The sequence below is a fragment of the Platichthys flesus genome, chromosome 5, assembly GCF_949316205.1.
Source record: "Platichthys flesus chromosome 5, fPlaFle2.1, whole genome shotgun sequence".
Classification (NCBI taxonomy): Eukaryota; Metazoa; Chordata; class Actinopteri; order Pleuronectiformes; family Pleuronectidae; genus Platichthys; species Platichthys flesus.
Window position 1 is genome coordinate 27,006,142 of NC_084949.1, and position 16,850 is coordinate 27,022,991.

Consider the following 16,850-nt stretch of genomic DNA (forward strand, 5'->3'; position numbering starts at 1 on the left):
CTTCTCTCCACCGACGCCTCCAGAGCATGGAATGCTCCTCTCATGTGTTTTGATCACAGCAGTGATTATAGTAATGGGTTCGGTTTGGATTCCACAGAACATCAGGCCTGCACAGTGTGTGTGGGAGTGTGTGTGTGTGGGTGTGTGTGTGGGGGGGGGGGGGGGGGGGGGGAGAGAGAGAGTGAATACTGAGGAAACTAATCAAAATAATGACACTGTCACAGTTTGCATTGTGTGGGTGTTTGTGTTTGTGTGTGTGTGTGAATTAGTGACACAACTAAACAGGTCCCCTCAGCACAGACTCTGGGTTTAAAGTGTGCGAAGACAAAAAATAAGAAAAAAAAACACAACAACAACAACAACAACAAGTCCAGGTGTAAAATAAACAGTCATAGAGCCTCGATGAAAAACAAGACACATGACGACCTCTTAACGTCTCCTCCGGTCGATCGAAATCTGAACCTGAGTCCGAACTCACAAAGATTTATCTGACTTCACATCGTTATCAGGACGTCTTCACACTGAGAGTCAGATTCTAAGATTCACAAAATGGCGTCGCTCATATTAAGGAGGCTGTGGCTTCGATTCTGGAAAGAGTGGGAGGGGCCGGAATCAGATCTGTGCTCCAGACCATTCAAGGTATAGAAGCACTGGCATTTTGGGGCCGACAGGTAAATTTAATGAATCCGTATGAACAAGCACAAAATGACTGTTTCCTTAAAGTGGTTTGACATTTTGGATCTAGGCTCTCTTGCTATGGTCACATTAACGTGATCTTTGTGAGTTCAGTTTGAAGCTGGATCTCGACACCTCCCTTCTTCATCACAGTGAAACATGAAATCAGTGAAATCCTTTACACGTTATATCAAATGGCAACTTTTCAAGTCGAGATTCTAAGGTGCGTTTTTAAAGGGTTTAGCGTTTTTTTTTTTTTTTTTTTATCTTTTTCTCAGACTGTGAAAAAACATAGAATCATTCACAAATAAATAAAAAAAAGAGAATTATTAAAAAACATGCGTGGTCTAAAGTTGTTTTTTTTTGGAAACCAGGTCATTGAAGTGCACATCAGTCATGTGACCCGCCGCAGCTGAAGGCAACAGTTTCCATTTAACAGCGTCGCGATTCGGATCGGAGCCAATTAAAAGGTGAGAAGCCTCCGTGAGTCCGACTGTTTCAGATGTCACTGTCAAACCGTTCAGCGGGGGGGCGTCACACCCCCCCCAAACCACGTCCCAAATTAATCGTGCTCTGAGATAATCACATAACTGACAATTAACTCCGTTTCCAACTTAATACCCTCCCACCGCCCGCCCGCCCACAGCACAACACACACACACGGCACGTCGACACACCAGTCTCATTACACACAGACAGACGCTGATTCCCAGCAGGCACACACGTGTGAAGTACGTGTTAGTTCGAGCTCTCATCAAAAGCTTTTGTTAAAGTTCACAACAGCGACGCTTACACCTCGAGTTTGCTTCTCTTTTTTTGGGGGTGATTTACACACACACACGTTAAACACTGATCAGTAAACATGGATTTGTGAAAAGTACAAAAAAAACAACACAAACGCTGAAGAGTCTCAGTTCAGAGACACACACAAAAGAAATCCATCCTGAATGAACAAAGTCTGGTTTTGGTGAATTCCTCGTTTCAGGTAAAGCACATCAGGAATTCCAGATTCTAATGAGATTCAGACTTGCTCGAGTGTTTTCTCTTTTTTCTGTTTTTGTTTATATTCGTGTGTTTCTGGAATGAATCCTCGGAGCTCGGAGTCGTTTGACACCCGGGCTCTGTTTCATCAAACGAGCGTCTCTGACCCACAAAGACTCTTCAGCAGACAAAGCAGCAGCAGCCTCCTCTTTCCCACAAGACCTGCAGGAGAGGGAATCTTGCTTTCAGCCAGAAAATTGCACGTTATTATCAAATTGCACCTCCAGCGCAGAAATTGCACTCATTACTGCAGCCTGCAGACTCCACTGCAGGCACTTCCATTCCCTCTGCTGTTCAACCCCCCCCCCATTCTCCACCCCCTGCCAGCATCCTCTCTGGTTGTAGAGCCACTGATTCTGGATCAGCTGCAGCCAGGCGGCACTGCTTGGTCGGCACTGAGGAGGATGTTCCTGCTGATGTGTGATCAGACTGAGCTATAACGGCACTGAGTGGGAAAAGTAGAAGAATAAAAAAAAAGCTCCAGTCGAGATCCCCCCCCCCCCCCCTTCGGACATCCCACTAACTGGTCGTAAACATTTCAGGTACTGGGAGCGGAGCACCAGTAAGAGGTCGGATGTCAGGTCAGGTTTAAACAGGAAGGCAGGAAACTGACCTGGTGACTTAAAGGTCAAAACACGTCTCAATGTCCAAGTTCAAACTGGGGATCAATGGGCTGAAGCTTTAATATCCAGAGTCCATCAGTATCTTCAAATGTATTTTATGGTAAAGAAAAACTGCAATACAGGAAATACTCTGGTATTTCAGAAACTGTGCTTCGAGGTTAGTTTATAAGCAGAAGCTGTTTCCAGAAGATCTTTAATGAAAGAGCTGCTCAAGGTTATTTTTTTCATCATCTAATAACTGTTGGAAATGAGTTGCCTTCAATACAAGATAAACTATATGTAAGTTTAATAACTGAAGGTGACGCGATTCTTTCTGTGAGGAAAATTAAATAAAGAGTTCATATAAAACATGTTTGACCTTATTTCCCTGCGTAGTTGGGTGAATAGGATTAAAGACAAAGCTCTTAGTAAATCACTGTTGAGCAAGAAAAGTAAGAACTTCTGAAAAACCTTCTGCAATGTAACAGCAGACCAATTATTGACAGATTGTTATAATAATTTTAATATATCTCAAACACTTAAGTAACTTGTTGTGCGTGGTATGTAAACTCTGTTATTTCAGCTCTACAGACACGTTTAATCAACAGTTTCTAGATTCTGCTGCTCGTCTCTTTCTCCGGTTGTAGCTACACAATGTAAACAAGCTGCTGAGAGAGAGAGAGAGAGAGAGATAGAGAGAGAGAGAGAGAGAGAGAGAGAGAGAGAGAGAGAGTAGAGTAGAGTAGAGTTATCTGTGACTTTAATTGCTTGCAAATGATGAAAGTTGAATCTAATTAGAAATGGTAATGGATTCAATCAGGAAGTGATTACTATTCAGATCTGATGTCAAAGTCAGATTAGTGAGTGAGATTAAGATTTTATTCATATGAGTGAAAATAGCAACATGGCCGAGCAGCTCAGAACTGAAGCGATGAGAAGAGATGCTAATTTACGAGCTAATTAAGTTAGCTAGGGTTTATCTAATGTAAGCTAATGTAAGGAAATGTTATAGAATAATATTAAGTTTTGATAAGTTAAATGATCCCAGTTTAAACCCACACAGACGCTGCTTGACGTGAAAATCACCAAATCAACGTTTACTAGAAAACGTCCATATGCACATTAGAATCCAGAGTTTGTGTTTTGTCAGGTGAGCTGACCCTGAATCAGATTAAGCACCAGCGTGTTAACTGAACAGCAAACCTGTGTTTGGCTCAGCTGATCCTGAATCTGTGGCAGAAAAGCAGATTGATGACACTGGAGACACTGGTTTCTAGAGCATCCTGCAGCTTACTGTATGAGACAGAACAAAACCAGTAGATCAATGCATGGAAAGAACCAAAGAAAGAACCTACTTGACATCGCAGTCAAAGAAAAGTGGAAGAGAAACCAAAGAAAAGGAAAAGATGACATAATCAGCTGCTCAAACCAATGGGGGGGATGGTGGGACGAGGGTGACCCTGGTACTGGGGGCACTGGGGCTGATGCAGTTAGGGTCACATGGCCAGAGCCCGGGCCCTGGCGGCGGCTGCCTGGGCCCTCGGCACAGCTCCCTGGCCGCTCTCTCTCCTGATCAGCTGGTTGGTCTCAAACAGGCCCTCGTGGCTGCTGCCTCCACCGCCGGGGGGGCCTCCGTCCACAGCCGTCAGGACTCCTGCACCAGAGAAACCAGTAAGAAGGTGTTCAACCACAGCAAACATCCGCTACCTCACCAGAAGAAACCAGAACCCGACGCCCTGTGTCCAGTACTCATGCTAACCTAAGCTAAGCTAACACGCTGTTTTATGATGTTGTGTATTCACTAGAGAACATGATGTTAGCATGTGCTTAAAAACACAATGACAGGCTTACATGTATGATGCCTATCTTCTGGACTCTCAGACATCCTCAGAGAGACCTCCAGATGTTCATCTTATTTGCTCACCATCTTTTTGGGATGACCTTTGACCTAGGGAATTATCTCTGACCAGCTACTGGATGGGTGCAGAAGGAAAGTTCTTGACCAATGTGTCCTCATCTTCAGACACAAAGACGTGTCCTTCTTTAGTCAGAGGTCCCATGGGGGATATGTTTTACCTGAAGTCATGGGCGGAACCAACCTCCCTATATAAATGTGTGTAAGAGCCCTGCAAGTCAGATTTCACTTTTGGATTGTGTATCTGCAGGTTTCTAGATGCCCGTCCCGACCTCTTGTAATAAACTTTGTTATACTAAAGTACTGGTTCCGTGGATTCCCTCCTTCATCAACAACAACTTCTACAACAACATCAACCTCTCGGCTGCATAGAATTTAGCATAATGGTAAAGAGGAAACCGTGGTCCGACAAACTGAGACAAGAGTATTTAATAGCAGCAGCACGATATGAAACTAAATTGTCTTTTAGTTGAAACCATGTTTTGTTTCTTCAGGTGTCACATGTTTCCCTTTATCTCCCGTTTGACCCTTTGGTTCCAGTCATATACTTAATGGCTCAAACTGTTCCCTGGAGTGAGGTTAATGTTTGACTGGGAACTGCACTCAAACTAACTTTTAAGAAACAAAGCCCTTCCTTGAAACAACAGAGCCGCTCTGACTTCAGATCAGAGGAAACTGATGGAATCTTCACGTTCCAGCTCTATTTTTAAAAGTACAGAAAAGAGCCGGTTGTCTCGGTGACACGTTGTTCCATCCTCGCCACCCGGCGGCGTTCAAATAGAAACGTGTTGATTACCTCCAGAGACTCGGAGTGGAGACGCGGGAGGTTTCAGACCAGACAATTAACACGTTCCGCTGTTTGATATAATTAAAAAGTATTTAAGTTGCCTGGTATCAGAGCAAAGAGCACGGAGGAGGACACAGCATCACGGAGACTCTTAGACACACGTGTCTATTCCTACAAAACGTTGAGGTTAATTGAACCGCCTGCAGAGCAAAGCAAATTTAAACTAATTATACAGAGAAAAAAACAACAGACAGAAAATGACCAAAGTTTAGAAAGAAACTGAAATGTTGTTTTCTGAAGCCATTAAAAGTTTTTTTTACTTTTATTGTCAGATTCTTAATTGTGAATTATTTATGTCTCCGGTTGAGTGATTTATTTTTGAAAGAAAGTTCAAAGTTTAGCAAATTTAAAACAATTATACCAACAAAGAAAAAAATCCTTAAGTTTAACGACTGAGACTCTGAAATGTGAAGTTTTCCTTTTGTTAAACAACATTAAAGGTTTTCAAGTTTTACTTTTATTAAAACAATGTTGATAATAAGTTGATTTCCCCGGAGGAGTGGAAACGTCAAACACTTTAACATTGGCTTCATTTTCTATATAATCTATGATCAGGATTTATGAAGCGTTAGCTAAGGGAGCTCAGTGAGGACTATTGGGACCAGTTCCCTATTTGCTGGTTTCTGCAGATGATTGTTTTATCTGTGGGGAAAGTGTCGTCCGGCTGCCGTCAGGAGCTTCTCTGTTCAGGTGTCTCTCACTCAGAGGTGACTTCCTGTCCCCTCCCGGTGGAAGTCTTACCGTGTCCGTCCACACATCCGCTTCTGAACTCGCCCTCGAACCTCGTCCCGTCGAAGCGGGTGAAGACGCCCACGCCGTGGAACTTCCCCTGCACAAAGTCCCCTTCATACCTGAAAGGGGAAAGAACCGATTCACAAAGGAACCCTGTCGGCACATCACATGACACACCGGAGCTTCAGAACACTCAGGAGGGGCCGCGACACCGCGACACGCTGTCCTTGAATGTTTGGAATCTCATGAAAGTCAGGACTGGAATGGACACCTTCACGTCAGAGCCTCCGTCAGTCAGTCACTCACACTTTAACAAACGCATCACGAGTCTCCAGGTTTCATTTTGCTGAAAGAGAAACTGCAAATGAATGGAGTGAAAACTGCTTTTTTTTAATAATCCCTGTGATCCTGCTGTGCAACCTGCTCATCTAAAAACAGGAGACGCTGAGATGATCATGTGTCACAGGTGGACTGGGACATGGAGTCCCACCTCACTGTAATCCACCTCCACTGACCTGCATGCTTCACAAAATCCTTCTCACCTCTAAATCCCTTCACGCCCTGCTCCACCTGACCTGCCCCCCCCCCCCCCCCCCCCTCCTCCAGGAACCTACGTCTGCCGACCTGCTCACAGGTAGCAACCCCCCCCCCCCCCCCCCCCGGCACTAAACCACAAAATCCAATCTCTTGAGACCTGAACTCCTAAACCCACTTTTTCACGAAAGCTTTTGCGTGGTGATTATTGTCGCTCTTTTGTCTTCTATGTGTCTTTTATGATCATGTGACCTATACCTGTTGAGGAACTGTTCCTTCCCCCTTCTTTAAAAACTTAATAAATTGAGACTTTATGTTATAACCTCCTGAAAAGAAGTTATGTTTTCAGCCCTGTGTCTGTTGGTTTGTGTGTTTGTCAGCAGGATTACGTACAAAAGATTTTAACCAATTTCTCTTTGATGTATTCATGGTTCTTAATAAGAAAAAGCTTGTGTGCAGTTTGGTGAAGATCCAAACAAGAATCTGGATTTACATGTGGTTATATTGTAAGTAAAGGATTTTTTCAGTTTTCTTAAAACCTTAAAAAGCAGACAAATGTTTTCTCATGAATCCGAAGAAGAGAATTCTTATTACTTTCTTTAGCATTGTGAGATAGTATAAATAAAATAAAACCTTATTGTTTTATTAACAAACTCTAACGCAGGAAACTGATTCTTAACACTGCATCATCAGGAGCTCTCCGTCTCACAGCTTTACCCACAGCTGAGATGAAATTAAAAATGAATCAAAGTCTCCGCCTCTCTTCCTTCAGCACACGCAGCGTGAACATGATGTGATATTACTTCAATGTCAACTGAAGTGCCCGAGAGCAAAAGGAGATCAGACGTCTGCAGGAGAAAAGATAAATATAAAAATGTAATAACACATTTTAAACTACTTCATTTAGAGTTAGTTTGATGTGGACTGGACTTTTGTCCTCTGATAAAAGAGAAGATTTTTGTGCCCAAAACAATTCAACATCTTTTCAAACCGACAGGCAGCGGCCGTGTGAAGCCTCAAAGATCATCGTTCTTTCTAAACCTTAAAAACAGGGTTTTGTGTTTCCCTTGAAGAATGAATCACTGGTGTTTTTCTTCTGTCTCCAGGTGGTAAAGAGACAAACGGCCTCGAACAGGCTCCAGCTCCTGGTTCCTGCTCCTCAGCTGCGTCGTACTTGAACCTTCACGAGACAAAGAGGAGCTGATGAAAAGCAGAGGTTTCCATCGGCTCTGGAAGAATCCGCAGCTAATCTCACGGCAGCAGAGGAGAATTGCTTCTGACGACCTGACATTGAACATGTTCAGGAGGTACTCGAACAATTCTGTAGCTGGAAAGAATTTCTCTAACCCCCCCCCCCTCACCACCACCACCTGCAGATTTATCTTTGAGGTTATTTCTTTTTGTTCAGAGGCCGATAGACGAGATTCTGTTTTCATGAGTTTTAGAAAGAGGCAGTGGAAGGTTTCAGAAACAGACATAACACAGGATCTAGGATTTTAATTAAAAAGTGATTTGAATTTAAAAGGTCACGGCTGGAGGTGAGACACAGACCTGGAGCCGTCGGTGAACACCAGGATCCCGCAGCCGTTGAACAGGCCGTTCTCAAACTGTCCGGTGTAGCAGGTCCCGTCGCTGAAGGTCAGCTGACCCAGGCCGTGACGCAGACCTGCAGAACAGAGGGACACAATTCAAATTAACCAGATTTCTAAAGAACTCCAAATCCAAAGTCACTTAAATGTTATTTTTGCACAGCCCACATTCACAGATTCCCAATTAACAACCTGTAAAAGGTGCGACATCTTAAAGGTCGTCAGAAACCAGGTCCGTGTTTTTTTCACAGAAACCTTACACACTGAGCTTTGATCACATTATTCTGGTCCTTCTGAAAAGTGGCAGTAGGAGATAAATCAATAAATCATCTTCTGATCAAGGAGCCGCCAAATTCCATCGCTGATCGCTTCCAGGTCTGTTTCAGGACGTCAGTTTGATTCCCTAACAGAAAACTCATCTCTGTGATTCAATCGATCTCAGGTCAGAACATCTCACTGGAACGACGGTGACGGAGGAGAAACCAGTGCCGGGAACCTGCCGACACCGGTTTCTGAGATGGTCTGTTAGCGTGAAATCACATTTATTTTCTAAATGTGTGAAAATGTAAGATGAAAAAAATAGGGACTTGATGTGCAAAGACCTGAGTCCGGAAAAACTGGGGAATGCAAATAAAGTTTTGTGCAAATATGTTGAAGAAGCAGATTCATAAAAGTTGCTCTGACAGACAGAAGGTTGAACCTCACTCATGTCTCCACTCAAAATGTTCCCGCGGAGTCGAGAACCAATTTCCTTCCTAATTCTTTATTTGTCGGATCAGGCGGAGGAGCCGGGGAGGGAGACGAGTGAGAGCTGCTCCTCGCCAACCTCCATTAGCAGGCCCAGCGGGAACTGGGAGAATAACTGGATATGAGGCCCAGTTGGACACGGGCTGAAGAGGACCCGGGTTCCTCCGAGCAGCTGGAAGCGAGGAATGGGATTTACAGAGGGCTCGCCAAGTGGCATGAAACCAGTGGAGAGGAGAAGATCTGGAGGGTGGGAGGAGGAGGAGGAGGGGGGGGGGGGGGGGGAAACCCGAACAGCGGATTGGGATTTACAGTTGTCCCCTGCCTCCAGCTAATGGCAAAGTAAATTAGGCAGTCCATCTGTCAGGGCTGCTTAGAGTGCTGCTCTCTGCCTAATCTCAGCCGGGTTTTCACAGGAGATTTGGAGAAGAGATTTGGCCGAAACTAAATCTGGAGCTGTGCATTCCATTTTCAAAGTCTTTTCCTCCTCCGACACATCCTGCATCCATACGTGCTCGTGTGTGTGTGGGTGTGTATATACAGTGTGGGTGTGTATGGGTAAGGAAGAGGGCCAACCGGGGCTTAGAAGCTCCTCCGCCTGCAGGAGCCCTGACAAGCGAGTGGGAGCTTCCTCCACCGAGCTTCACCACACCTGCTCCAGACAATGAAGGGTGCAACTGAATGTAAATAAATAAAGTGGCTTCGGTTTTGCAGACCACGATGAAACCAGCAGTTTGCTCTGGTGTGAATGGACAGACCCTCGGTGGAGACTGAACACTTTCCTCCCCTCGGACCTGATCCCTGCTGACCGGCTCTAATCCTCCGCTCAGCTCCTCTCCTCTAACTCCTCTCTCCAATCTCACGCCGGGTCACGGTCTCCAGCTAATTCGGGTTTGGCACAATTTGTCCGGCTCTCATGTCAATCGATAGCGGTAATGCGTGGATGTTAAATGACCACACGGGGGAAGTACAGTCGTAAATGGCTCGTGTCTGAGGCCTGTCTGCTGTGGACGCACCCGACCTTCTTCCTGTAACCTGATCCCCCCCCCCAGTCTCAGTTCAGCTGGAGCGCCGCTGAATAATTCATGTGACTCCGTGGACCTCTGTCCGACATGCACATACATGTTTGTGTGCAAACAGCGACTTCGCATGCATGGACGCACGACACGTGTCAACCTGTGTTCACGACAACACCTCCCAACACACACACACACACTCACGAACACACAACTACTTCACAGAACAAAGTCAGCAGTGTTGTTTCCACTAACAGTGTTAATACCAAGAGGAAGTGTAATCACACATAATTTGGAAAAGCCAGAAAATGAAGTGTCTCTTAGGAAGAGGTTAAGAAAAACACTTCAACTTATAAACAGCAGCTACAGAAAACACAGGGACATTAGTGGAAAGTGAATCCAGATATTTACAGATATTTATAATCATAAAAAACTGACCAATTAAAAAAATTACAAGAAATAAATGAAGAGCTTGTGATCCGACTGAAAGCTCCAGAGCAGCTGCTAGAGGGACGTCTTTATTCCTACCATCGTTTTAAAGGTGAGGATGAAGTAGGAACCTCGGGACTCGTTCACACCTGGTTCAGGTTCAGAGCTTCAGACTCTTCAGTTCAGTCTGAACCTGAACATCAGGTGTGAACGGTTCCTCAGAGCAGGAGAGGAGTTCTGGGTCTGGATCGAACTGAACCAGGGTTCTGTTGGTTTGCAGTGAAAACACACTTTGTTGGAGAGTTTGGACCAATCACAGGGAGTAGAGACAGGATTAAACAAGAGAAGAAGAAGAAGAAGAAGAAGAAGAAGAAGAAGAAGAAGAAGAAGAAGAAGAAGAAGAGTACTGTAGTATTCTGGAGTATTGTGTAGTACTGCGTCTGAAGGTGCTGATGCTGTTAGTGATACCATCATGACGTTACCATGGCAACCAGATGAAGCGCTATATTAATTTCCTCCAATCAAACAGAGACAAAGACCCCTACAACCCCCCCCCCCCCACACACACGCTGTCTACAAACCAATCAGAGTCCAGGACAGGTAGACTCCGCCCTCTTAGGTGAGGACGACAGGACGCACGTTGTTCAGACAAAACTCTTTAGTCTCTAAATGACAATGAGAAACTAAAACTAACAAATCAGATGAAACAACAAACACGTGAAGCTTCAGACTCAGTGAGGAAACTCTATTTGCTTTTCAACCAACCACAGCTTCAAAGATAATCAAAGGGAATCAAACGTGAAAGAAAATCTAAAAACTTCTCCATGAAGCCCTGAAACCAGCACAGTGCAGCTCCAGCTCTGTGAGTGGAGGAGGAGCCGGCTGTGCATGAGAACCTGTGGGAGTCCGTGCACACACACACACACACACACACAAACCAGTCTGACAGTCTTTTGCAAACCGTGCAGGAACCATATGTTTCACATCCACTCCGCTGCCAAACTTTTGTTCCTTGTTTAACTTTGCCCCAAAGGTTGTCCACGTGTTTTCTCTACCCTGCAGATACCGGTTTAGTTAGTGTGATATCCTGCCTCAGCGGGCTTACTGGCACCAGATGGTCTGTTTGCATGTGTGCATGCGTGTGTGTGTGTGTGTGTGCGTTTGCGTGTGTGTGTGTGTGTGTGCGTTTGCGTGTGTGTCTGTGTGTGTGTGTGTAGATATGCCTGTAGTTCCTGACTTCAGTTTGACACCTTGGTTTGCCCGCTGGATAAAATCTGTTGAGTGTGAGAGTGCAGGTTCATTTAAAGCTACAACCACTTTCCCTGTTGTGACTCGCACATATTTTACACCTGACATGAGAATGACATGTTTTATTCATGAACGCTCCAGAGAGCAACTTTATCTGAACATGAGTTCTATCACTAATATTCCAATTTGCTCCTGAGACTTCACGAGTCAAGTTTCAAACACCTGCTTTTAGAGCCAAACTCATCTGAAGTGCTTTTGAAACTTCCTCCACTCTGCAGATCATGCGTCCGTCCCCCCCCCCCCATGTTGGATTGTGTGTTTGTTTAAGGACAATGACCAACATTTCTTTTTTATCCCTTCAATATTGCAAGATTGATGTTTTTCTGACTTCTCTCAGGGAATAATTGATGCATCTTGGATGGATTTTAGGAGACTGAAACCTGTGAGTGTGTAATAGATGATGCAGCTTAATTGAATTTAAGGGACTGTTGGGGCTTAGCCGGGGTTTGTGCTCTATTGAGAGACATTCAGGTTTGTGGTTAGTTTGTGTGTTTGTCAGAAAGATAACACAAAAACCTGCTGAACAGGTTTCCAGGGGAACTTGGTGGAAAGATTCAGTTTCGGCCTGGATGCGAACAAAGGGCCGATGTGGTGTTCGCATCCAAATACAAATCTGGATCTAGCAGATTTTAATGTGGTGACGTAGGAGGGTCTATTCAGAATCAAAAGTTTATTGTGTCTTCAATCGTTTCAGATCGAGGTCAAATCAACCATGATGGATCTGGTGCAGAGTTTAAAGGGATCGTTGGGCCTTGGTGAGTTTGGAGCTCAGCTGAACAACATTCTAATTATTATATTGATAATGTTGTGTGTCAAGCAAACAACCAGTGAACCTGGACGTCTCTGCCTCCAGCAAATCAAGTCGAGATGGTTGTAGATAAAAGTTTATATTTCTCTCTATTCCCTTAAAGATCAGACATCTAAAGGAGAATCAGAGAAGTTTGACATGTGAACACAGAAAGAGATCCAGAGGTTCACCATGTTCAGACTCCACCACAACGCCAGACACTTTATTTCATTTGGTTATATTTGCATATAAATGTAAATTCTGTAAATTCCACATTCCGCTGGCTCAAAAATGTCATTCGCCAAAGACGAGTGTATTCAGAGCTTTTCAACAGTAGCCTCCTTGACTTTTGACCCCCCCCCCCCCCCATCACAATAATAATGGCCTCCTTTCATCAGGCGTGCTGTGACCTCGGAGAAGTGCCGCTGAGCTGTGTACAACTGTCCCCATTGAAGTCTGTTAATGCAAACGAGGTGCTGCTACTCCACACACACAATATGTTACTGGGATATTCTTATAAATGATTAAATATAGACTAAATTATAAAAACCAGTTCTGCAGCCAGTGAAGGAGAGATGATGGAGGAGGTCACACTTGCCTTCTTTCCATTCGCCGTGGTACTCCTCGCCATTTGAGTAGGTGAAGGATCCTCGTGTCAGGGTCATGGGTCCTGCTGGCAAACACAAAGTAACACACTGTCACACACCTGACACTCACACACACACACGCACAGATTCATGCAGCGCAGTCAGGCTGAGATTAAACAAAGGAATGACAAACACACACTTTCCCCAACTACCTGCAACTAAACCTCATTTGTCTGACAAACCAAAGTAAAGATACACAACTGGTGAAAAATTTGAGAAGCAAGTGACGAATAGACGCACAATTGTTTACACCATTTCCGAGAGCTCCACCAATGTTTTGGTGACCGCTGCCGATATAAGATAATTAACAGAGAGTCAAACATTACTGATATTTATATATATTGGCTGATGTATATAAAAAAAATTGTGAATGAATCCTAAGATGTCGTTAATTAACTCTAATGACAAATTAATTGTACTTAGGCATAATATTTGACAGTTTAGTCATAAACCTCAGGATAAATACAAAGAAAATAACAAACAATGCTAATTAACCTTATTTCACATTTCATTTATCCTCAATAAACACATGACTAATTCAAGTTTAACACATTAAAGTACAACATATACAACACTACAACTAGAGGTAAATATACAAACATTTAGCATTAAGCATTTTCCACTGAACTCTGCCCCTTGTTTGTTTTTGTTGCAATTTTTCCTGCATTATGGGAAAATTAAAGCATTTGAAACAATAAGACATATTCCTGTGTTCACATGATATATATATATATCATGTGAACACAGGAATATGTCTTTATATATATATATTTATATATATTTATGTATATATACACAGCCACATCTGTATGAGTGAAGCAGCTGTTTCCTGTGGGTCTGTTGTCCTCACACATACACACACACACACACACACACACACACACACACACACACGTTGAGTCTTAACCATTAGACTGAACACATCTGAGGTCGCTTGATAAACTGGATAATGAATCAGATTCCATCAGTTGCGACGGGAGGAGGAGTGTGTATCCTCCATCTAATGTTGCCACAGTAACGGCGCCATAATCCCTCTGATCCTGCCGCTGCCCCCCCCCCCCCCCCTCCACACACACACACACACACAGACAGACACACACAGATGGAGGAGCAGGAACAGGACGAGCTGTTATTCACCTGTTTGTTGTGAAAGAGCAGCTCGGGCTCTTTTCTCCACATCCCTGAGAACCAGCGGCGGGTTCTGCTTCTCTCAGCGAGTCCGTCCCGTCGCTTCCGGGTTCGGACGGAGCTGCCTCAGCGTCACTGCAAGGCGCCGCGATCCGATTGGTCGCCGAGCCTCCACCTGGACTCAAACGCGCGCTCCCATTGGCCGCTGGGCCCCGTGCAGCCTCGGCGGCGGGAGACATGTTTGTCGAGGGCAGAGGGTTCAGCAGTTAAAGGGGAAGTTCACCCCAAAAACGAAAATCCACTCATTAACCACTCAGCACTGTGATGCTCTCGTCCAGCAATATGCTAATATAACTAGCAATGCTACTGGAACTAGCGATGCATCCGGAAGTCGGGCGAGAGCTTGTGTTCGTGAAGACGTGAAGACGTGAAGACGTGAAGACGTGGAGACGTGAAGACGTGCACGCGGCTCAATAGGAGGACACCAGAGGACATTTAGGCTAAAAACATGGTGTAGAAGATGAGTGAATTTTCATTTTTGGGTGCACTACCCCTTTAATTAGCCGGAGTGCTCCTGCATTTAAAGCGTTTGCCCTTGCCTCCTCTTCCTCTTTATGTCCTGCCCCGGCGTCTCTGCTGGGTTATCAAACCGGCAGCGAGCTTCCTCTTAGCGCCGCTCTGTCGTTCCACGTTTCAATTTGGTGATTAGCCCGGCGTTTGGTTGCGGCTCTTTTATGGAACGTGATTTATCGTTCCTGCCGAGCGTTAAAAAAAAACTGCACCGAGGTGTTGGGTGCGTTAAATGAGCCGATATGGATTCAGAGCCGATAAGACTTTAATTCACCAAAGAGCCGAGGAAAACGCCGAGTGGAGACTGAAGGTGACCTAAATGCAGCCAAACCAAAACGTCCTGGTTTCTGGTCCTCGGGGGACAAACCGGGACGAGGAGACACCTGCTCTTTAAGACAAATTAAAAAAAGAAGCTTGACGTTCAGATTTGAAAATAAAAGCTTCACTAACAAAATAAAAGCTTGTTAGTGAAGCTCTCCGTCTGTTTCACTGGACTCAGCAAAAAATCGAATCAAATACATTCATTGTGTTTGGATCTTAACTTCTCTGACTCTGAAGTGCACATCACAACAAACAACCACAGCACGACAACCAATCACATGAAAGTACGGCAAGTGTTTTGTGTCTCCCTGAACTTCTTCTTCGTTGGTAAACACCATAACCAACATGAGGATGAATAGCTCAATGTTGATTTTAAATTTCTTAAGGCTTATATTACAAGATTTTCCCAAATCCTGGCTGCAGCCCTCCATATGTATATTGATATATTTATATATATGTATCATGTAGTCCACAGAAAACACCCAGGATCAGAGTTTAGAGAGCGTTTATTAATTACTTTATTAAGACCTAATCCCTTAAAGAAGAACTTGAACTAATCCTTTAATTGGATAAATAATATTGGTGTGAATTCACGGATATTAGTGATGTCACTGTTCCCAGACCAGCAGGGACACGTGTGCACTTTGGAGACTCTAGGAATCAATCCCTCTTTGTAAATCACGACCTGTTAAAATGCAGAATGCAGTTTCTCCCCCTGTGTGTCGTTGGGAGCCGCTCACACACACACACACACACACACACACACACACACACACATCTGTTAATTTCAACAATGCACTGTCTTTACATGCACAGTTTAAATCCCCCCCGCGCCCTTTGACACACATAGGGAGCTTTAAGCCACGGGAAATTTGGAGCCACGTGCTGTCCCCTATACAACATTAAAAACAGACAAACATCCCAGTAAAGAGGGGGGGGGGGGGGAGAGGGAGGTAGGGAGAGAGAGAGAGAGAGAGAGAGAGAGAGAGAGAGACATATATGTTGGGAAGGAAGGAAGGAAGGATGCAGGAGGAGGAGGAGGAGGAGGAGGAGGAGGCTTTCGGTGGGTGGGACAAATAAGCGTGAGCTATAGAAAGGGGGATGCTGCAGCCCCGTCCCCCTCATATCTCACTCCACCCAGCCCTAGAATAAAAACCACCGGTGACGTGCGCGCAGGGAAGCACCCAGCAGTATGTGCGCGCCCACGGGAGGGGCCGACAGAAAATGGCGAGTCTGTGCAAAAGGCAGCAATGCACGGTAGAGAGGCGCGGCTTTCGGCAGGAACTTGACTCTTGGAGGCACAAACTCATTCACTGTGTAGGTAAGCTCGCTTGGCATAGTGTGCGTGCGTGTGTGCGCCGCGCTCCAGGAGGGTCGCCGGTGGTGCGCGTGTTTGTGTCGGGAGTGTGGAGCGCACGGAGCCGGGGTAATGTCCACGGCTCCATAGGCTCCGCGGAGCTGTCATCTTTCTGCTCCGGACGCGTCCACGAGCGTCCTCTCCAACTTTGGGTGCTTGTGCCGTGCGCGTGTCCAGGTGTGCCACCTGCTTGCCGCGTGTGTGTGTGTCTGTGTTTGTGTGTCACCTGTGTGCGTGTTGTTTTGTCCACGCACTCTGCTGCTTGTTGGTTTTTATACATTTATTCTATAGCTGTTTATTTATTGTAAGCAGGGCGCGTCACGTGTGCCGATGGAGCCGCGCGTCAGCCAATGGGCTTCCCCGCTATAGGCCGGCCCGTGCCCGCGTGCGCGCCTCCGGGTTGAGTTTTTTTAGGTGGGGGGGAGGGCGGTGCGCGCTCCCAATCTCCAAACATAACGCCCCCCCTCCTCCCCTGCCCTGGAAATCGGCTTTTGGGAGCGCGCATTGCTGCATTGGGGGAAAATGTCAGTGGGAATAATTTGGTGTGTCCGGGGGTCGGCGCGCGGGGACGCGGGGCCGCGGCTCCTGCTCGGCGGCCTCGGTACTTG

The 16,850-nt window shown here is 45.3% G+C and overlaps 2 protein-coding genes across 2 annotated transcripts in view; one reads left to right on the plus strand and one right to left on the minus strand.

The window, feature by feature from the left end:
- Nucleotides 1-2,235: 2,235 nt before the first annotated feature.
- Nucleotides 2,236-14,069, minus strand: LOC133954135 (MORN repeat-containing protein 4-like). Its single transcript, XM_062388449.1, has 5 exons — nucleotides 14,004-14,069; nucleotides 12,818-12,892; nucleotides 7,898-8,012; nucleotides 5,822-5,931; nucleotides 2,236-3,972 (listed from the first exon to the last, which is right to left on the minus strand). Exons 2-5 carry the CDS (start codon nucleotides 12,882-12,884, stop codon nucleotides 3,815-3,817), a joined length of 450 nt encoding a protein of 149 aa, XP_062244433.1. The 5' UTR covers nucleotides 12,885-12,892; nucleotides 14,004-14,069; the 3' UTR covers nucleotides 2,236-3,814.
- A 2,040-nt stretch (nucleotides 14,070-16,109) lies between these two features.
- The window catches only part of lcor (ligand dependent nuclear receptor corepressor), a 55,363-nt gene continuing 54,622 nt past the window's right edge, over nucleotides 16,110-16,850 (plus strand). The window contains exon 1 of the mRNA XM_062388279.1: nucleotides 16,110-16,206. Coding sequence (XP_062244263.1) covers nucleotides 16,110-16,206 — 97 coding nt within the window. The remainder of the gene's footprint in view (nucleotides 16,207-16,850) is intronic.

What these genes read in the sequence shown, in the direction of transcription:
- LOC133954135 (XM_062388449.1), bottom strand. Translation starts at nt 12,884, where the DNA reads ATGACCCTGACACGAGGATCCTTCACCTACTCAAATGGCGAGGAGTAC. An exon ending in GTGTTCACCGACGGCTCCAG is followed by an intron (nt 5,932 to 7,897) that starts GTCTGTGTCTCA and finishes TTCCCCTTTCAG; the next exon opens with GTATGAAGGGGACTTTGTGC. An exon ending in CGGATGTGTGGACGGACACG is followed by an intron (nt 3,973 to 5,821) that starts GTAAGACTTCCA and finishes TCTCTGGTGCAG; the next exon opens with GAGTCCTGACGGCTGTGGAC.